This window comes from Anser brachyrhynchus, assembly GCF_964034855.1.
Source record: "Anser brachyrhynchus genome assembly, chromosome: 2".
Lineage (NCBI taxonomy): Eukaryota > Metazoa > Chordata > Aves > Anseriformes > Anatidae > Anser > Anser brachyrhynchus.
The window spans coordinates 106,858,518-106,881,119 of record NC_137695.1 but is presented as its reverse complement, the minus strand read 5'-3'; the positions used below and the strand labels follow the sequence as shown (position 1 = coordinate 106,881,119).

General features: G+C 38.8%; 1 protein-coding gene across 1 annotated transcript in view; it reads right to left on the bottom strand.

Moving 5' to 3' along the window:
- PIEZO2 (piezo type mechanosensitive ion channel component 2) overlaps positions 1-22,602 on the bottom strand; it is a 314,668-nt gene that overhangs the window by 11,169 nt on the left and 280,897 nt on the right. Inside the window, 11 exon segments of the mRNA XM_080580333.1 lie at positions 1,683-1,830; positions 3,152-3,310; positions 5,560-5,774; positions 5,894-6,041; positions 6,515-6,647; positions 7,399-7,651; positions 7,826-8,008; positions 8,535-8,793; positions 10,123-10,515; positions 12,606-12,773; positions 18,806-18,981. Coding sequence (XP_080436459.1) covers positions 1,683-1,830; positions 3,152-3,310; positions 5,560-5,774; positions 5,894-6,041; positions 6,515-6,647; positions 7,399-7,651; positions 7,826-8,008; positions 8,535-8,793; positions 10,123-10,515; positions 12,606-12,773; positions 18,806-18,981 — 2,235 coding nt within the window.

Sequence of the window (22,602 nt, the reverse complement as noted above, 5' to 3'; positions counted from 1 at the left end):
TCATACAACACATTGTTTCCCCTTGCCCATAATTCCCTCTGTTATTGACCTCATCACTGAATACTTTAATAGAAGAGTACCCATCCTGTAAAATGTCTTACCATCACTGTAATGTTTTGTTATAGGACTTAATGCTACAGTGTTTTAGGATCCTGCCTTCCACACACTGCGTACTGCATGTGCAAAATCAAGATGCAGTGAATTGCACTGCACCTCAGACACATGCCAGGAATCCGGCTTTCAGGAAATTGTTCTTGCTTTACAACACGAATCCATAAAGCCCTAGGAGAATATTAAATTTGTAATACAATGCTATATTTAAAACAAATTAGCTACTTTTCAAAAGCATTGTATCAAATCATTTGTCTTGCACTACAAAATACTGTTTTCATTAAAATATCATATCAAGATCACCAGGGGCACATTATTTGTCCGTATGAGATTAGTTCAGGCACCTTTAATGCTGTTACACAACAGCTCAGAGACTCTAAGAGCCAAAGTACTTAGGCATACCACTCAATGTGAGTGAGAGACAGAGAGAACTAAAGTACCTTGAACAACACCCATAAAGTAGTGATAGTTATAGTAGTGATAGTTAGGTAGTGATTTTGCTACATGGCATTGGCACACACATGCATGCTCAGACTTGGAAGTCTTCCTACATTAGATCTACGCTACATATTATGCAGAGTGATCCTGTTGGAAGGTGAAAAAATGCAGTACAATGGACAGTCAAAGCAGATCTGGGTTATTATTTCTCTGACTCCCAAAGCCTCTGATGACACTCCATTCACAGCAGAAATGTTAAGTCAAACCCAAAAAGCCTACATACAAGATCTGTGTGCACTTCAGCTCTAAGTTAATCTAACTGACATACTTGGAAAGTAAGTGCCATTAAGAGACAGGATTATAATAAAAGTAGTAGTACGTCAGTAACACTTGAAAATACAGCCATTTCATTGCAGATGTACAATTTCTGACTGGTTGGGTCACTCTTAAAAGAATGCTTAATTTCTTTTTCAAATTGGCAAATAAGCAAGCATATGGTTGCAATCTTTATAGTGCTTATAAGGAATCCAGAATTTGCAAGTTTAATTTGAGCTGAAACTTAAATGAATTAAAGAGGCTGAAACTTCAGTCACACAAATGGTGGTTTTATTTGTTTTTTTTGCAGTCTTTTTGGATGTGCGGATCCTCTCTCAAGGCAGAGGAGCCAGATGAGTTCCCTCTGCAGTTACATGAAACAAGCATCCCTGGGATCTACATGATGGAGGTGTGAGCTCTGCCTTGTCCTGACCCTTTAGAGCTACAGTTTCCCTGCTACTGCGAGTTACTCATTTAGTTGTTATGCACAATGTGAGTCTGTGAATATGAGGCCTTTCAATCCCTGTCTTGAAATTCGGGCATGCAATTAAACTAGCAGCCACATGTTTGTGGAATTCACGTTAATGGTGGAAAAATCAGGTGTAAAGGAGAAACCATTTGAAATTTCACTTGTGGTGACTGCCAACTAACTTAAAGTACCCAATAGTCTGAATATTTCTGAACATGAACACCAGGTGTATCTTCTGACAAACTGGCTTTATGGTGGATTTCCCAGTTATTTAGGGACTCATGATTACTTTTCTTCATTTCGGCACAGGGGAGAGAAGGCCTCGATCAGTCATATGGGGCTTCCTTACTTTTTCTGATTCTCGCCAGCACTTCAGGATGAATATATGAGCATAGATATCTTCAACACAGATCCAGCTGGAAAGACTGAGAGTGGTATCAGTCCAAACCCAGTCCATTACTGCTCTCAGCTCCGTCAAAAATGGAACCAGGCGGAATCTGAAGGGAGAGCACAACTGACGATTAGTCAGAAGTGGAGGGATCACATTTAATGAGCACAATAACTGTATATATCACAAAAGGGAGAAATAAACCAGTATTTAAAGACAGTTTAACCGGAATTTTTACAAATACAATGCAATCATATCCTGAGACTGTATGACTAATACTGATGTTTTGAGGGTGATATCTTTTGCCACAGCTCATGTTCCTCTAGGGCCCCCTGTGAGGCCATAAACATGCTTTTGCATCATTACACCTAGCAATTGTACATGAGGAACTGATGGAATGGTACAAAACAGAATTCCCTGTACACCCAAATTCCTCTGATCTGAAGGCATAGAAGAACATAGCCTGGCCTGTCCGCAGAATGGTGGGACTTCATTTTATGCCTCCTTACACCAAGTGGTGCATTGTTTCTTTACAGTAGCTGGGCAGTCCTCAACTGCATACAGGATTGGGCTTTATGACTCAGGATTAAGCAGCAGAAGAAGGTGGGCTAACAAGAAAGCAACATGCACAGAGCAGCTTTTCAAAGTGCACCATTCCCTTTACTAGTTCCACACTTCTCTGCTTGGCCAGGTCACAAAGAATACTTCATGTGAAGAAAGCTTTCTTCTATAGCTCTTTCTACTGGAATGACACAACCCATACTGAAAATATTGGGAAAAGGCTGAGACTATTCCATCTGTTCTGTGAAATATGTATATGCTTTGAACTAGCTTAATCACAACATCATGGTAACAGCACAACCCTAATGCCACCTTTCACTCTGAGGCGAGGCTGTGTTTGTTATTGCACCAGCATTCCTAACCCTGAAGAGCTTCAAATGTGCAGCATTTTCCAAAAGGTACACAAAGGAAACATCTTTTGATGCAAAGATTTTATTTCTCATATGTACGCTCTCTCACTTTATTCTCCTTTCCACCTGCAGCCTGTAAGCCTGCTCCAATGACTTGTTCAGGATTTGTTGCCTTGCTACTATTTAGGATTATAGAACAAATAACATTACATAATGTTGTAGCCCCTATCTCTTTCACAGAAGTGATTTCTTACAGGCGTTAAAAAATGGCCCTGAGTGTCAGACTGGTAAGTCAGGCTTACGACAGGAGACTGATTTTTCTGCAATTTGCATTCCTGAAATTGTTTTTTTCCCTTCTGGACTACAGGGGACATGTGGCACAGACATAGCAGTATGGTGTGAAAGATTTACTGTCTCATTTCCAGCAGCTTGTGAAGAGAAGTCATGAATAACCCCATCTCACGATAACAGGTCCTTATTTCATGGAAGAATGGACTAGGGCAGTAGGTCTAGACTTACCCTTGAAATAAGAACAGGTTCACATAGTTATAACTTTTAGTGAGGAAGTTGCCTAGAACACGAGTTGGATATCCACAGCGTATCTGATATGCTGATAAGCCAAAATAAACACATTTCACAAAATACCAGAGCTGGGCAACAGTGTTCTGGCTAAATTTCCTGTAATGGAAAAGACAGATAAAGGAAAACGATGAGCATTGTACGTGTGTATGACAGAATTAGCTTGAAATGTTTTGTGCTCCTGGCAGCTTCCCTTTCCTGAGAACTGGTGAAAAACCTTTGGCCTCTGACCCTGCTGCATTGGTGACACACTGTTTGAAAGAATCTGGAGGAGGAAGTCTATAAACAGCATCCGTAATCACCTCAGGGTCATGGCGAGAGAGTGGGAACAGGCTCCCTGTGAGTGATGGCTCTGGGGCAGCGCTCTGTCCCTCCAGACACTAGAGGTGCCTAGCTACACCACAGGGGCCTCTACAATGACACATGCCCTGCAAGTCCTGGGTAGACACTGTTTCTCTTCAATGTTCAAATGGTTGACATCCACAATGACTCTAAGCAGCTTTAATGGTAATTTGTATTCATGGAGGTACCTCCGATATCATGGACTCATATAAGGAATTAGGTTGGAGCGACCTCTGAAGACCATCTTTTGCATCATTCCCTGCTTGAATCACGTCTAATCACACCAAATTGTTCAGGGACCTGTCAAGCTGAGTTTTGAATATCTCTGAAGATGAAGATCCCACAGCCTGTCTGTGCAAACTGCTCTAGTCATGGAGCAATCGTCAAATGCCATGGAGCACTACTGTCATGGTGAAAAGATTTGTCATCATATCTAGCATAAATTCCCTTTTTCTATCTTGTGGCTTCTTGCCTATATGGCTTCTTGCACCTCTGAAAGCAGCTTAATTTCGCCTTAATGCTCTCTTTAACCGGTCAGTGAAGACAAGTCATCAAGTTCTGCAGGCTAAACTAACACTATTCACCCAACCTCTTCACACATATCATATGCTCTACCCCCTAACCATCTTGGTGAACATTTGCCCCTTCTGACAGCAGCCCAATAATATGCTGGAACAGCACAATGGACAGGGTTTGTGAACCAGACATTATCCACTGTTTGCAATTATATCTCACAAAATTATTGCAATTAAGAAATGTGCATGTGCTTCTAAGTGTCAGCCTAATTTATAAGGGCCACAGGAGCTTCAGCTGCAGGTTTGAGATTAACAACATGACATAAATATTTCGTGAAGGCACCAAAAATATCAAAATGATTTTCTTGCCCTTTAAGTTCCCAAATCAAGCTAAAAATTTAATCTCAATTTTCGATGCTCAGTAGATAAGAGATACACTTGAAAAATACACTTATTAAAATAGGGGCGCAATTATTACTGCACTGAGGAAAAATAAAACAATCATTTTTTAAGAGGAAATAAGACTTTTTCTTTCTTTCTTTCTTACATTATGCTCCTATTTTGTTTTTCCCTTACAATAACTTAACTGTTTATGAAGTGAAATGTGCCCAAGTGACAGGCCCAAATTCTCTATGTAGTCAATGGAGTAAAGCAAAGTTTAAAGTCAAAAGTAGGAGGGGAGTTAGCCAAACACTAGAGAAGAAACATTAACCCCTCTGCAGAGCAGACTGCTTTGAGCCATGCAATAAGAGATGTTAGATTTTCAGGTCCATTGGACCAGGCAAGTCATACAAGATTTCATACAGCAGGTGACTACATCCACACCACCTCCAAAGCCATGTGACAGAAGCAGGGGAAAAGAAATTTTGCTCTTCAGAAGAGACATGGGCTTTAGACCTTCTTCATTCTAAGGAGATTCAAATCCATAGTTAGTTCACACATTCCAGGAGAGTGACAAGGTACAGGTTACCCTGAGAGAGACATTTTCTATTAAGTCTTCTAAATCAGTGTGCAGCCAAAAAAGCAAGGTTCCTGATATGAAAGAAGGGTGTAAAGGGAGGAATGCATGGCATAGCTGGAAGGGGAGAGGAATAAAATTCTGATCACTGCTCTCTGAGTTACTTCAGTTTGTATCCAGCAGCTATCTCATAAAAGACATAAACCAGTCTTGGGAGTGGGAAACCAAACCAGAGGCAAACATTGTCTCAGCTGAATGGTCAGTTACAGGCAAACTTTCTCTCACCTGCTATTTTTTTGACCCAAGTTGAGAATATTTCATTGCATACTTGTATAATCTAGCTCTTACCTCCTCAAACCTACACTGGCCACAGTTACTGCTGTAGAAAGACATTTTGACATTCTGTTTAGGAATGAGACTAAGAAATTTGTTTATGATTCCAAAGCTTAGCTATAACCCTCTCAAATTTACATTCAAATAACTTAGTAGAGCATGACTTTTCAACCCATATTGTCCAATTATAAGGTTTATACCTTTCTGTCACTCCAGGTAAGATAAAGAACATCCAGAAATGTATTCCAAAAACAAGGATGACTTGGAAGATGACCTTTCCCATGACAGTCTTTTTGAGGTACAGTGCTCGGTCTACCACCATGGTACCAAACTGAATGAGCACCATCACCAAAAACGCCTCTGGGACCTGGTCCTCTGATAATGAAGAGGTGATGTCTGCTGCTGCAGAGTGTTTCTGAAAAGGAAAATGTTACAGAGTTGTTGAGGAAAGACGACACTCACATGGAACCTAGCATCCACAAGAGTCAAGGGTCCCAACTGACAATTTACATACAGATGCCCTCTATGACATACCCCGAAAGCCCAAAATCCAAACACAATGATGATGAAGTCCACTGTATCTGCGAGGAACATCAGCACATACACATCAGTCACAGCACTGTAGTCTGGATGAATAAGATTGTAGAAAAACTGTCTGATGGGCACATACACCTGGAGAGTCCTAAAACAACAATGATCACAATGTAATTTAACAACACTGCAACTGGCACTGAAGAAAAGTGTCTGGAAGTGATATGAGTAATGTTTGTGAAGATACACTTCTCTGACAGCCTCTTCACAGGTCAACAGAGACACCAGTTCCTTGCACTGATTGCTGCTTAAGCATGGTATTGGCATTTGTTTGGTAGAAATACACATAGGCACCCAAATCAGTTCACACAGGAGATTTAGCTACATATCAGACAGGTGAACACCCTTGCAGTGCTGTCTGAACCTCTGCTAATTTGTCTGAAGTTCAGCTGGTGGGACATAGGGACTTAGGGTGAAAGCATACCAATATAATGAATAGCATACATATCCATTCTTCCATTTGAATTAACAGAATCAGTAACCTGCTCTCTTTAAAATTTTACTGCATTAGTCAGCTGTTTGCAACCTCCCACCCAAGCCCATACAACTCTGCACTTTGCTCACTTTTTAATTGTAAAGGCCTTGGCTTTGATCATTTGTTCTCGAAACTTTTCCATAAGAAGCTCTTTCTTAGATTTTTGCTTGATGCTTAACACACTGCTTCCTTTCTGACTGCTGTTTCTTGTACTGGTACTTCCTGAGAAAAAGGAGAGGGAAAGAGAAGAGAAGGAAGCTAATTCAAATTCAAAGTTTAAATACAAAAACTAGAAAGTAATATATCTGGAAAATTCTACCGCAAAGCTGAGTCCCACATTTGAAAGACGCTTTGAAATAAATCCATATGGTAATTTTTTTCTGATACAATAAAATCTTGACAATATCCAGTATAGATTTAACAACTAGCAGATCTAGATTAATAACTAAAATGAGAAGAATAGTGCCAAAGGCAAATTCTTGATTGTTCTGACTCAGTCATCTCAATTGGTAATATACATTATTCAGGCTGTAGTAAGCCCTTCTTTTTCAGAAGAGGTAATCTGTTTCAATATTCCTAATCTTTTTTTTTTCTTTTTTTTTTTCCACTTTAAGTACCATTAAATGTAGATATGAGAAATACATGTGCTTTGAATTCCCTCTAGCTGGGGATTATACTGAACCAGAAATTCTGGATTTGGGCCACACTGAACGTTCCTTTCCCAGCTTTTGGGTAATGTCATTTTAAAAACATACTGAATCACAAAGTACAGCTCTCCATTTGAACTTTAGGAAGGTTTGGAGCGTGTTCAAATGCAAAAGATATTTTGGTTCATATCCTATTTCCTCACAGAGGAGCAACAGCATTCGGTAGTCTCTGTGTTCTCCACAGCAACAGCACAATGTTTCAGCAGGATGATCCTATGGGAAATGATCATTCGCTCTTCAAATCCCAGAAATGCCATGACATTTACCTCTCTTAGATCTGTGAGAGGAGAAGCTGGATCTGTGAGAAAGCTGTGATGCACTGCTAGAGCTCTTCCTCCTGATTGCGGTCTGCTGCTCGGGGAAGTGGACATGGATGGACTCCACTGATGCTGCAAGATTGACAGACTTCATAGAGCCTGAAGAGTCTCTCCTGCCTCCTGTCAGAGAGAGCTCATCATCAGTATCCTCTTTATTACTGGAGCTGTCCCCTTTCTCATCTTCATCCCACAATCCATGGCACTAATGGAAGAAAAAGAAGAGCATTTCAAACTTGTATTTATGTTACGATATTTATCGTAGACATTTATCACAGTGTTCACTAGGGGGACGACAAATTTGTTGTGTTGGAATATAACATGAATGACTAAAAAAAAAAAACGAAAACATTAAATATAAAATAAAAAATCATTTTACCTTTAAAATGGATCTGTGGAAGAATAAAGCAAGGAGCTGAACAAGATCATAGTGCACATAGCCCTCTTTCTTCTCAATGCCAATGATATTGGGTGGATGGTAAGGTTTATCTTTTGTGTAATCCACATATTTATTCCAAGGAAAGAAGCCAAACTGGAAGAAGTACTTGATGACGATGGCCACCTGTTCAGAAACACAACACACTTGGGGTGTTTTCTAAGCATGGCAGCCTCATAACATTAAGAGGAGACACATATGACTATTTTGTCAGCTTTTTAAGAAGATTAGCAAACATTCATTGCTACAGAGGAACAACAGTTTATGTTTCCTGAGCAAAAAGTTCATCAATGACTAAAATCAGCATTTACCAACAGATAGTGCTCAGTGGTACCTGAGACACCACAGGCAGTGTATGCTGTCGCTTGATTACCGATTACACAGTAGCTGATTATAAATGGTCCATTTCTGTGATAACTGCTTTACATGCCAGGAAGGATGTCACCTATGTCACCTTTTGCAGTGAAGAAAAACACAAACAAGACCTTCTTATACCACAGAAATTGCAAAGGATGTTAGAAAATATTTATACTAATATGAAAGGCCACAGGCCCCTGGATCCTAGAGATCAAAACCAGAAAAGAGACCATGCAAAGCTTACAACTTCACTTTTCTAGGTTTGACATACAGAGTTGCAAAAACATCAACATACCTCAGTGTAGACAATGGCTGTCATCCAGAAGCGTTTGCTTGGCCGAGGAACAGACAGCATGGCCCAAAGGAATATAAGGATGGGAAGCACCAGGGTTATCATGGAGGCAGAGATCATGTGGTTAAGAATGATCACAAAATAGCACACCATTTCTGACCGGGCCACCAAGGTATTGTACAGGGCATAAATAAGAAGCAAGACTCGAGGCTGACCAACGTAGAATTTCTCTGATTCCTCTAGCTCTTCATCATGAAACATCCTGTTAGAAGCACAGTGCAATAAATTAAATAAAAATTAAATTCACACGAGATGCTTTGTTAATTGCTATTATTTTTCCTTTTGAAAAACTATAAGATTCTGTTGGCGAGTATAATGAAGGAAAAAAAAATGGGATTCAGTATTATAATCAAATAACCTGTATCTAAGCTCACAAAACTTCAAGCAAAATAATTAGAAGCACTGTTCTGATGTTTTTTTAATTTACCCAGAGAATTGACTTGGTAGCTTTCCTACAGTCGCCCAGCCAGCACACTTCATGTAAATCACACAATGCTGGTGTGGCCCTGTCTGGATTCGTATCTGATTTATTAACACAGGCAGGAATTAGGAGAAGATCCAGAGGTCCATCAGGACATGCATGGTATGAATAGCCCCACAACATGAGATTAGAACATAATAAATGCTCTTGATCATTATACGTGCCCAATCTCCTCCCACTTACCTAACTCAAATAATAGAAAAGGCAGCAAGAAACTACTACATAAATCCCACATATTCAATTCTCTTTCCTTTTCCTAAGGAGTGCCCTCATCTGAGATCTAGGTGGAAAGTCAGAACAACTATGGACAGCCAGAAGAAAGGACACTACATTTACATTTACAAAGTCAGATCTATACAGCCTCTCTCTCTCTAGATGTAGTCAGTTTGAAAGGTGGTTTAAGATTTTGTCATTACACTCATGGAAACTCTCCCTCGGTTGGGTCAGGCCAGAAAGCAGAGGAAGAAGAGCTGTGGCACCATTTGAGCCCACTGGCACTACTGAGCACACTGTCTGAGGAGCAAAGAGGGAGCATCCTATCCCCTGTGAAAGCACTTAGCAAGGTGGTCTCTCTACATAGCCTTCAGATACTACTGGCTTAAACAAATAGTCTGCCAAAGGTCAGAGTTTCCCTTATAGTAATCCAAAATAATAAAAAGAGAAACATTTTCCCAGATAGCTCTGGAAGCAGATTATTTGAAATCACAGCTGTCTGGAGAAGTCCTGTCCGCATGGAATGTTTAGAAAAGCCCTTGACCCCATGGCTATTGGAGTACAGAAATCTGATGCTAATTGGAACAATTAGCTATGGTATCTGGGGAGAAAGCAGAGATTCTTTCCAGCATGAATTTGAATCATTTTAGAAATCTGTAATTAGAACAACTGCACAGGAAATGAGCTTCTTCCCTTAAATCAAACTTAGCACAAGGTCTGTATCAAAAACCATAGACTAGTTCTGAGAGAAAAAAAAAAACAAAAACAAAAAAAAAACCACAATGGCAAAACTTCAGAGACTGGGACCAAAAATTTTCCCCACTCAAAGGTCCTTACTTGTTCAGAAGCAGCTCACTAGCCGTTAGCTCATGCGTCAATGGAGGGAGAATCGTATCATTAAGTCTGTCCATCCGACTGTCATCTGGGCTCACCATCATGAGGCTCTTACCAGCTGAGTCATCGGGGGAGCCAAAAGGAAGGTGTTCAAAGCTGACAGCTTTGCTATAGGAAGGTGGAGCTTCTGCATTGCTATCCACGGTGGAGTACAATGGCACATCAGTATCAGGAGTAAGTGCAGCTCCTTCTGAACCCAGGCTATAATCTTCCACCTCCTCTTCATCCTGCCTTGAAGCAGAATGAGCTCCTTCCTCTTCATGCTCCCCTTCTACCTCCTCAATGGTTTCTGTCGTCCCCTGACGAGAATAGAGCATGGTGACCTGCGTAGGTTCACTGTGAAGGCAGGATAAAGAGAGAGAGTTAAGGCTTATGAGGCTTATCACAAAATGAAATTTGTTCATTCTACCTTTATGCAGACAGCTGAGCAACCCCACTGCACCCCAAGACCCTCAAAGTTCACATCGCTTGGTAGAAAACATTACAACATGATCTCTTCTTACACAGAGGGACCATCTGGGTCTGTTTGCCCCCGAATGGCATGCCAGTGTACTCACAGTGATTCACTATCTTTTCACACCAGGAAAGGACAAATGAATATCATTATCAAGAGCTTTCTGAAAGCAGTTTAAACACTTTCTTACCAGAACCAGAACTTGCTGTTACATCTATTTAAAGCATGCTCTGTGGTGAATGATAGACAGTTGTGGGGTTCCTTCTAAACACGGTGCTTCTAACAACCACCCTGTATACAGCTGGAAAACTAGCTGAAAACACATGTCAAATTGGATTCCAAGTAAAAGAACAAGAAAATTGCAAAAATGGAGAAATGCAATCCAGATTATAAAACTGTTCCAGTAACAGGGTATCTTGCTTACCTTCAGATTGCCCTATGTTCTTCTTTACAGTCTTCATTTCTTTTTAACTTTACCTGCCTGCTTTTCTTCCATATGGACCTACATTCTTTTTCAACTGTTCTTATTCACTCTGTTCAATTCTCTGCTTGTACACCTTGCTTACTGTCGGCTTTGCAAGTCCATAATCACTTTCTCTCCTAATGCTCTGTGCTGTGCAACAGTTTTAGCTGATGTAAATTCATGCAGCTTGATGACTCCAGATGGGAATCTGGACACCATCATTTTTTACAAATTTTCTTGGCCTTGCTTTCACCCTTTTTTCCCTCACAAGTATTTTTTTTTTTTTTTATCTTTCCCCTAGAACACTACTCTTTCTTTATTTCAATCTCCATTTCAGCCTCTCTCCAAAGGTTAGACAAAAGGCATCAACTTAGTGTCTTTTGTTGGCTGGGTGTACTTCTATGTCAACAGAGACAAATCCAGGTTTCACACAGCTCCAGAGAAATGAATGAGGCCATGATTTCACATAAAGTATAACCTTTTTAAGAAAACCTCACTGCCAAAGCCAGCTGGCACTACCATTTCCTGCCAAGTTCTATCTCTTTCCTTTTACACTGTTTCTAAACTTATTGTGGCTATGTTAGATAACTTTATTTCTAGTAGACTTTTAATCAGAATTTGAAACAGTGTTATTGGGATGTATGTTTTGATATTTCCTGTTAGCAATCATTCTGGTTAAAATGCACAAAAAACATAAAATCAGATCACTTCAAAACTGATCAACACTAAAAATTTGTAAAACACTTAAAATTTTGGAAAAGAATGATCTAATATGCTTTGAAATGTCACATTTATATTACTAGCTGAAACACTGTTTTTATTTCACAATGTCATATAAATCCCTGAATTTTACCTTCTAAAATGAGTGAATGGCTCTGAACTGTTTTTTTGAGCAGGATATTAATAATATTCACTATCTTTTCATAGCAATTTTCCTTTTCTTAATTCCAACACCTCACAGACTGTAAATCAATGGTAAAGAAATCAAAACATATTTAACAATCTTTCCTATGTGGGGGAAAACTAAAAATTGAAAGAACAGGGCCAATACTTGCCTATCTCAGTTTCTAAAATTAGACACCCAAGTCCATACTTAGGATAAGGCATTAACTGAGAAACTTCACTTCCAGCTTCCAGTTTCTATAAGAACAATCATCAGCTTAGTAACTCTGAAAAATCAGACTCTTCTTTGAATAAATACAGACTTAAGAGTCTGTTTCTTTGTACACAGCCATTTTAATGAAACGTAGTGGACAGACTTTTAAAAATACTTGAATAAAGGATGAAAAACAAAAACACAAAATAAGAAGTGAAACAACAAAGAAGTCCTATCTTATGACCCTGACTTTGAACCTCAGAACTGTGCCACGACACAGAAGGCAGTAAAGCTTCCGTTAACCATGCAAACCACTCTGTACACCACAGATCTGCAAATGCAAATTTATATACACTGCAACAAGTATAATGGTATGGGTAAATGAGTGAACAAAGCATGCATGAGTTAAGCACCTTGACACTATACTGCCACTGTCAGCTGATGAGGAGGACATATCCATGCTCTGCATTTTACGAAGCCTAGGTCGAGCGCGCTCACTTGTTTTAGGAACAGTGTCTGGTCCATCTAAATCATCAAGGGTTGACTGCCTTGAGAACAGCATGGTTGCTTCAGTGTAGCAGCTAGCAGCGCAAACAGTTACAAAGACAATGTTAAATACAAATGATATTACTCTACATGGTTTAGTACAGGAATGTGCTTGCCATGCAGCAAAACACAGACACAGAGACAAAAGGTTCAGAGAGAAGATAAGGATTTGTTTAGGGTCACTATGTAAATGCATCTTTATTGTTCATAGTCCTATTCATACAGGGGCTATAGAAGGCCAACAACTATGTATTCACTATTCAAAGAGATATGAAAACATCACGATATTCTACATGCTTTCCAGGGGCACCAACGTACATAGGCTACGAGGTTTTATTTTCTCTGTTTCCCCACAGAATTTCCAAATTCCTCCCAAAATGCTTTGGGAAGTGACCTCCTCTGTACAAATTCTGTTTTGTTAATGATATGCTGTGTTGAACCTTTTGCATAGGTACAAGCCAATTTCCTAAAAGAGCCCTTAAACCTGAATATGCTCATATTCCACAAATAGAAAAATATCTGTCAGACATTGGCTAATCCTCTTTCCGAACTGAAGAGCCAAATCGGATATGTTACTTAGCCAGTAGATGCATGCCAAATATAACCTGCTGCATGGGATGGCTTTTATTTTGATATTTAGTAGGAAGTCCTGATGATTCTTTCCAGAAGATTTCATTTATTTCAATTGCAGCTTAAAAATGATTTCAAAATCAGAAACATGCACTTCTTGAAAGGGAGAACAGATATGATAAACCCTTATCTCCTTTCATTTATCAAATACACCAGGACACCAGAGACATACACCATACATTGAGCATTTATGTGTTACTGGAGAAAAGAAGAAGAACTGGATGAGTTATGTGAAAGAAAGTACATGTTTAAATACAAGCATATAACATAGCAACAGGAAAGAAGCAAATACATTAATGACATATGGTAGGTAAAAGAACTATTTCTCCTGTAAAAGTCTTTGAAAAACATAGATGTCTATGACATATGTTGAAGGACCTGGTGTTTTAACACATGCAGTCACCTGCCTGAGTCTCAGATATAGTGTGAGAAGAAAGGACCCCAAAATGCAGGATTTACACTCTACTTTTCTTCTTTCTTTTGATTCCATTTGTGCACATGAGCAACAACAGCTGGAGATTTGCTTCCTTGGCAAGCATTAAATGTGTCCAGGGCACAGAGAGTAGGGAAAGAGATCAGAAAGGAAGTGCAATGGCATTTTCTGTGTAACTGTGGTCTTGCTAGCTTGAAGTGAAGAGAAAACTGCTGGTATGAAGTGACTGTTTGCAATTGTTGTCTTCAGGCAAATGGAGAAGAATACAGCAAAATATGTGCAGCAAAAAAGCACTTTTTCTTAGACCTATGCTCACTGACAATCTTTGACAGAGTGGACAGGGTTAAAAAGAACATTTTGGTCTTATTTTAGACAAAAAATGCTACCAAGATACCAAAGGTATTGTAAAATATTTTCCTTAAAAACAATATTAATGGCAGGGGCAGCCCTGTCCTGTCAGCTCACTTGGCCAAGACCCTTTACAAGCCACTTTATTATTTCTGTGTGTGCACAAAGGTGCACATGTGTCCTCCAGACAAAACTTGGAGGACTGTCTGCACAGGATTTTGATGGGGCACAGAAAGCTGCTTCCTTCAGGAAGAGGAGATCCACTCTGGAGACCTGATTCAGCAGCATGGAAGTCAGTGGGAGCTTTGTGCTATTGACCACCAAGGGCTCGTGATGCAGGAGGCTTCCCATCATGTATAGCATGCCAGGTTGTACTATCAGTGAGGTTTTGGTGCTAAAATATGGGTGATGGCAGCAGGTAGTCAATCTATATTTGCAGGTTACCTTTATGTCTCTGTGCTACAGTATTATCCATGTTATTTTACAACTCATAGGCTGAATTTATTATTTTAAAAAGCAACACCTCTTACTAAGGTGTTGAAGTATTTTAAAAGCGGGCATAGCCCAGCTGGAACTTTCCAAACACCTTCAGCAGAACAGCTATTGAAATTCAAGTGGCATGCAGCCGGTCATATATTTTTCAATGAAAGAAACATATTCCAACTGCCCTCCACAACAGATAAGTTCTGACCTGGGTCCCAGAAAAATCAAGGGAAAAATATTTATTAATCCTAATAAATGAAAACATTGGCCCAGATTTAGTCCTTGCAATAATATGGATCAGGTAGATGTTTTAAATGAAGGATGAATAATCTGATGAAGCATCTACTGAGCAGCTGCTCTAGATCCTCAAATGTCTAGATATGTGTATGAGATAACAGCTGTACTACAGTGTGTATATTCTGTATGTACTTCTTCAGGAACATGCTGCAGAAAATGGAGGAAATGAGAACTCCAATAAAGTGGAGAGATTTATATTTGGCAAAGCTGATGTTGACTCAGTGATTGACTAGCATATAAATGTAATCCAAGCATATCTTCCTGAGTGACTTTTCAAATTCATGTCCTTAGAGACCTTGAAAACCATTAGCTTCTTGAAATCATTCAAGGAATAGGTATTTTAAATTGAAGGTTCATTAAAAGCCCTGAGTTCAAGCATTTTATATAAAGTTGATCGGGTATCCATTTCAAATGGGGATATATATAGCAGAGATGATTTTATCCTGTGTGAGTGGGAAATTTCTTACTTTATTACTTCCCTTTGGTTAAACAAATTTATCCTTCCCAGCAAGTTTATTAGTTAAAGGGTGACTTACAAATTTTATTATTTTTTTTTCTTTCTTTTTTCTTTCCATATATTTGTTGCTTACTGGCATTACCTTTATGAACTAGTAGTACACTTCCCACACCTGCAAGCAAAAACCCCAAACATTTACTATCACACATGCTCCTAAGTCAGACCCAGATCCAGCCCCAAACTGGGACTTTCCTGTCATCCTTTCTCCTGCCTCCCAAGGCAAACTTTACTTTTCCAGTACTCCATGTCCCAGGCCCTACACTTCATCTGAGGGAAACACAGACAAAAACTGGGGTCCACAAACACTCTGACGACACCTGTCTACGCAGTCTTACAGGAGGGCTAGGGATTCCCACCTGCAGGTCCTATAAAAGCCTACATACAGCTAGAGCTGACAAATGAAGAAGCTATTTGTGAAGGTATAAAAATGAATACAAATGGGTCCACGTATAAACCCCTGGATATCCCGAAATCTGACTGGCTTTGCATCTAGCTGCTCTGTCATAAGTGTAGGTCATGAAACCCACAAGCTCTTTAACCTAAGAAACAGTTCATCAGCCAAATGGAAACAAAAAAGCAAGAAATGCTCTACCATGCTAGCTCCGGATCAGTTCTAGTGGTGCACATGAGTTTGTTAAGAAATAGCAACAGTCTCTTCTCTTCCTGGCCCATGTGAACTTTGCACTATGTCTTTAGGACACGAGAGTATTTACACACAAAGAGAAACCAAACAATCACATTATGAATACCTCATTGTACCTCTAGCTTCTATACAGTAAAAGGACAGCAAATAAATAAGAGCTAAGTGTCCCCTAGTTTAAGAGAAAATCCCACAAAACTCCTTTTAGAGTTCTATCTAGACTAAGAACAACATTCCTGGGTAAGACTTAGAAGGGTCAGTCTTCAATTTCATGAGAAATTTACAGTTCCTGCAATTGATCAGGTGGGTTGCTCTCCCTGGGAATTCCCCTCTGAAAATCCACTGTTTAGAGCACTGAGGTCATACTTTAGGTAATTACAGCCCTGAGGAATATGAATTATTATAATGGAATAGCTTCTCTGCTTCTGAAGTTGAGTTTTATTTCCAGACATGCCCATCTTACTCATCGAGCTAATATTCACTACAGAATCTTGTGCAGGGCAACCAAAGGATAACCAGAATGCTCGTCAGAAACCCTCCACCTCTTCCCAGAAGTTTTCCACAGTAATCCTTGATCCATGATCACAAGGATGCTTTAGATTTAATTAGTTGCTTTTAATGTTACTGGAAACCATTGTTTTTGAATGCAAAATATTCTCCTCTATTATTTGGGCAATTCAAAAAAAATCACACACTTGATAAACTCATATGAAGTTTAAAACACTACACATTTATAAAAATGGCTCATAAACTCTTTTGTAATCCCAGGAAGAAACATGCAAGTATGCCCCAGAAAACAGATGGCATTATCGTTCAATCAACAGACACATTCTTGCTTCCTCTGATTACAGGTCATTATTATTACAGCAGATGTGTACAAATTGCAAATACTGCCAGTCAAAGAATATTTACTTTTCTATTACCAGAAAGAGAATTCAAGATTAGAGAAACCAGTCACAATACTGCTTTTGCTATTCCTCTGTTAACAGGTCCTCTGACATCTGGGGAAACAGATGACAGTAACGCATTTGAAACGTTTGCTATATTCGATATAACTTTTTCTGTTGCAAAGCAGCTCCACAGAATCACTGAATTCTCTGAGTTTGAAAGAGATTTTAAATTTGTAAACATGCTCAAAGCATTGTGACAAATAGGTGCTTATTCTGAAAGAAGACGTAATTGAATCTTAACACTGGATACCATTTAATTGAAGGGACAATTTACATAGGAAAATTGCAAAATTTGTCTTTCTTGTTTATAATTCATTATGGAATTGACTTCCCTTTGCTTCTAGTTAAAGTTCTTGCTAACACTGTTAGATAAGAATGCTATCTTCTATCTACAGTAAACAGCATGACAAAAAATATTTAATGAAAGCAGGACTGTTATTAGTATTTCGTTTTTAAGTGAGAATGAATTTTGTGTTAAATTCTGCCCTCCAGATATCCAACTGACTCCAACTGAGCTGGCAATAGAATTTGGCTTTACATTTTTCTCATGTAATCTGACTCCCATAAAACTTTGAGACAAAACACAAAGGTGTTGTTTGGTTGGGTAGCTAGCCACCAAAAAAGATTTGCTAGGATTTGGTGTTTTTATTGGAGTGAACCTCTCAAAGACCAGTGCTTGCCCTGGGGAGCAATTTGTGAATATTTTGTTGAAGCACAGTACTCACAGACACTCTCTCTGACACTTACTTTTCAATAACATCAGAAAGGAATGCAAATGCTCATTATTTTCAGTCTGCTAGCATCTACGCATATGTCATTAGTAAAAGCTAAGCACACTACTGTAGACGGAAGCTACCGAGTTTGTAGGGAGTATCAAACACAATAAGATACTGCTACACTTCAGAGAAGTACAGGACACAGCAGAATGCAACGGATTATGAAAAGGCTTTTATTTCCAAAGCCCTCCCTTCTCCTCCTCATGATGCTGTTGGACAATTTCTGCAGTCTTTTAAAAGTCAAGAACACCAGGGACATGGTGGGAACAGGCTGCCTCTGTAAGGGAAGGAAATGAATGTATGTGCCTCTGTGTGCATGGAGCAGCAGGAGCATGCAGTAGTTTTGGAAAGGGACTTGACAGTATTCATCTTCAGAAAAGAATGAGGAAGGTGGTTTTTCTAAAAAAATATGGATATATGGATATGGATATTTCATGCATCGTGTTGCTCTGCTGGACTGTAACAGTAGTTAGGAAATCAGGCTCTTCAGATGATCTGTGTGCATAAGAGAGTTGTTTTTTTTTTTCTTTCTTTCAGTGTAAAGCCTTTTTTTCTTTGTGTGTAACAGACAAGAATTTATTTTCCAAAGGCAAAATATTCACAATGAATGATGGCTCCCTAAACTCCAGGCCTGAATTCCTAACACAGTATCCCAAAATCATCCTTAGTAGGCTCTTATTTTCCGTTATTTTTGACAAGATCAGAAGCCCTGTCAATAACTCCTAATTCTATAGGAGTGGTGAGTATAAAATCCACAGAAAGCAGTGGTATAGTCATGCAGTGGAAAAGGAGTTATATCATCTGCTTGCAATTGAGCGCACCACTGTAAAGGAATAGTAATATATAGCAGAGCTTTCATTGTCATAATGGCATGGATAAATCAAAAGGACTGTTCAGTATTCATTAGAAAGTTCATGAATACCTAGACATTGTCTAAAATTATGTCTACTGTACAATCCTTCTATCCTTCACAAAATAAAATTAGATGAATACCTGGAGATACTGTCACGAGAAGCTGCTGAATCTAAACTATCCATTCTTTCAGAAGCTTGCAAACCAGAAGCTTGACCGGGATTTTTATCAATTGAGTCCAGTCCTGACTCCTTGGAAAGTTTCATCATATGGTTCTGGTAATACATATGGATGCTCTCTCGGGTAGGAACATTTCCCTGTAAAAGACATAAGGAAAGTTACGTGGCAGGGAGAGTTATATTCTTCAAAGATCTGCTTTTTTTTTTTTTTTCCCCATCATTTGGCAACACATAGTCTGTCCAGACAGCTTCGTAGTAAACAATAACCTCTCACCACAGTGCAAGTCAGGTTCTGACTTAAACGTACTGTGGCACGAAGTGTTGGGTTTTGGAGCAATGAAAGTGGCTTCAGACTCTGCATAGTCCACAAAACTCTGCTAGGTGCAGTGCAGATCACTCAGTGTGAACATGAGCTATGGCCTGCAACCATGACACAACATAAGGCTCCAGCAAATTTTGAGACAGCTCTTTTAGATAGCTCCACTCAATCCAAGAAAAATCATAGGTCTTATTAGCAGCCAGTAGCAATTATTATTATTATAATTTTTAACAGAAACAAAAGAAACATATCACGTACAAACTGATCTAGATTTTCATTAGTGTCCAAAATAAGATTTTTTTCATGAAGTATGGATACAGTTGGAAAACTGAGAAAATAACATTGAAGAGCTTCCCTATTTACTCTTTCTCTCTGACTTCAAGACTATGAAAGGATGGTTTTATTAACTGTCAGCCCAGGTCTGGGCACAGAATCAAGTCTTTCTGACTATACTGCCAACAGAATGCTACAGGCTTGTAACAAGAATAAAACTGACAACTTGATAGCCTTTCTTTATGCAGAAACACATCAAACTCATTTTACTAGTAGTTGCATTGACTTCAGAAGATGCACTGAGATTGCTACTCTTGAACAGTCATTCATAATGAAGCCTTATGCAAGAACTTTTCCAGCTGAAATAATCAAGCTACTCTAAAATACTGCCCATATTTCCTTTACTAATACAATTAGTTACTAGTATTTCAACTCTGGACCTCAGCACTGTCCTATATTGAGCATGTTCATAATCTGAAGCTTCATCAGAAAAAAAATCTTAAAAAAAAAAAAAAAACAAAACACAAAACACAAACCTTAAGTTTTTTAATCAGGTTTGCTTGTGTACACACTGTGTTGCTTCTGCAATAAAAAATGTTCATGCCATTATGACAACCTGCCCTTGAAATTGTGGCACCCACTACCCACTATCTTGATTGCAGGCCTGTGATAAAGGACAAGAGCTATGACAGCAAAAGTACCCCACAACTGATGGAGCAAGGACTCAATTTCAAGTTCCTCTGTAGTTAGAATAGAAACCAAAAGAACTTCACACATGTCCCTGACTCCATGCTGGACAAAACAACAACATGTCACCATGATGGTTACAGCAAAAGCCTTCCTTGGGCAGCAATGATAGATATGGAGCTGATGCAGAGCCTTCTGAATGCTATGGAATAATCTGTGATTATGAACCCAGTATTCCATAGAAGAAGAGAGAAAGATTCTTGTAATAAAATACTGAAGGTGAGAGTTTTAAAGCTAACAACTGGAGAAAATTCTCTGACAGGTGCCCACTACCAGAACATTTAAGATTGAAGCAACCTACATAGGCCTACACAAGGACATATGGGCTCTACTGTAATCAAAATAGCATCGGGCTGCTAGCAACATGAAAAAAAAAAAATCTATTGTGAACAAAGGATAAGAAAGACTCATTAAAGTTCAGTAGCAAAGAAGAATCAAAATAAGGTCCAAAAAAGTAATGGCCATAAAAAGGCAGTTAGCCTGACTTCTACTTAAACGTTAAAACTCTAAAAAATAAGGGATAATGAGTAAGAAACGTAATTTTAAGTGAGGATGCTGAAATAGCATGAAATTCTAAGCCTTGGGACAAAAAAGAGCATTACTGTAGAGTTGTACTATCAAAGTTTTATAGGAAGGATGGAATGAAAGATAGCTTGGTAAGGTCAAAAATAGTAAATAAAGTTAAATAAAGTTCACAAGTTAAATAAATTCACTGTACCAGGATTGCCACAGAGTGCCTGTGAAATATTAAGAAAGATTAGAAAGAAAAATAATGTTCATTAGCTTATATTACTTTTCATATATGCTTATGTAGAATAGGTGAATGACATGAAAGTGCCTGCAAACACACATTCAAGTCACCAGAATGGAAAAGACCAGGAGGAAGAAGCAAGAAGACATCCTTCAAAAAAGTGACATTCGTGAGGAAAAACAGAAACAACAATAAACTTGGTAGAGGTAAATGTAAAACTTCAGCATATCAGACCAAAAAAGATGTTGAGGAGTAACTTCCTAAAATGAACAATAGTCTGATAACAAAAACATTTTCAAGAACATCATAAGAATCATCTGTCAGAAAGTTAGGGTATGAACAGGTGGTCAAGGCACACAGAGGTGTAGCTTTGTAGGGAGTTAGGGCAACAGAACAAAACAAAACAAAACAAACAAACAAACAAAAACACCAAAAAACGATTTTTTTGCATCCCCGTTCACTGCAGAAAAAGTCACTGACATCACCAATGGAATATTTTGAATCCCATGGAATGACTGGATTAATAATTAGTAATTATTTTATATAAGACAAAGCTGAGAACAAAATAGTGACTGGATGGTGCTCACCAAAGAGCTCTGCAGGAACCAACGGACGAAATAGTCTAAGTGCCAGAGAAAAAGAAGATTGGTGGCTTCAGGAGTAATCCTGAGTGACCTTTATAAGAACTAAAGCAACCATGAAATAAAGACAAGTATATTTCTTATACTTGTCCTCCAGAAACAAAGGGCACAAACAACATATTTTTTTCTGTACAAGGGAAGAAGGTTATTGACTGGTTCCCCCAAGGAGTTTTACTGTCCAGGATATTCAGATATAATCTGTATAAAGAGGAAAACATTGAGTTGATAAAGTTCACAGATGGAAAAAAGAAAATATTTGCGATATTCAAGTGTAAAGTTAGCTGATGCAATACTGATGAAGGGCCTTGGTAAAAAAGGGCAAATGAAATTTTTGTGCTCACAAGTGCAAAGAAATGCAATGGGAAAAATAGCCTACAAAATGACAGGATTTATGTCAAATTGTTTCAGTCTCAAAGGTCTTAGAATCTGACTGTATAGTCCCCCTAAAATGTTTAGTTAATGTTAAAAAGAAATCAAGGAGCTTAACTGTTAGATCGTAGTAGGAAAGCAAAAGAAAATAAACTATACTCCTGTATAAATCTGTGGCTCACCCGTACCTTAAAACAATGTATAGTTCTGGTCACTCAGTCTTAATAAAGCCATATTAAAAGTGGAAGTGGTATGAAGGACAATAAAGATGATATGAGGCATGGGATAGATTCCATGTGAAGAGAGGCTAAACAGAAGAGGACTTTATAACTTTTATCTATCTATGCAACACACCTTGGGGAGAATAACAGTAACTAAACATTAATATTGAATCAGCCCGCTCTTTTTGGATCTGTGCCTTATGGCCAGACAGGGTACGGATTGTCTCCTGACCAGGAAAGCCTGCATCTTGGACCTCCTGGGATCATGGACAGCCTGCTTTTTGTGACAGCTGGCAGTGACTGTGAGCGGGCAGCATGGGGCTTTATTAAGGCCAAGGATACTAATGTGCCGTTGACCTTTTTGACCTTTTCATGTCTGAGATAGTCTGCAGCTTCTAATGAGAGTTGAACTAAAAATGAGGCTCCTATGCTAAGTTT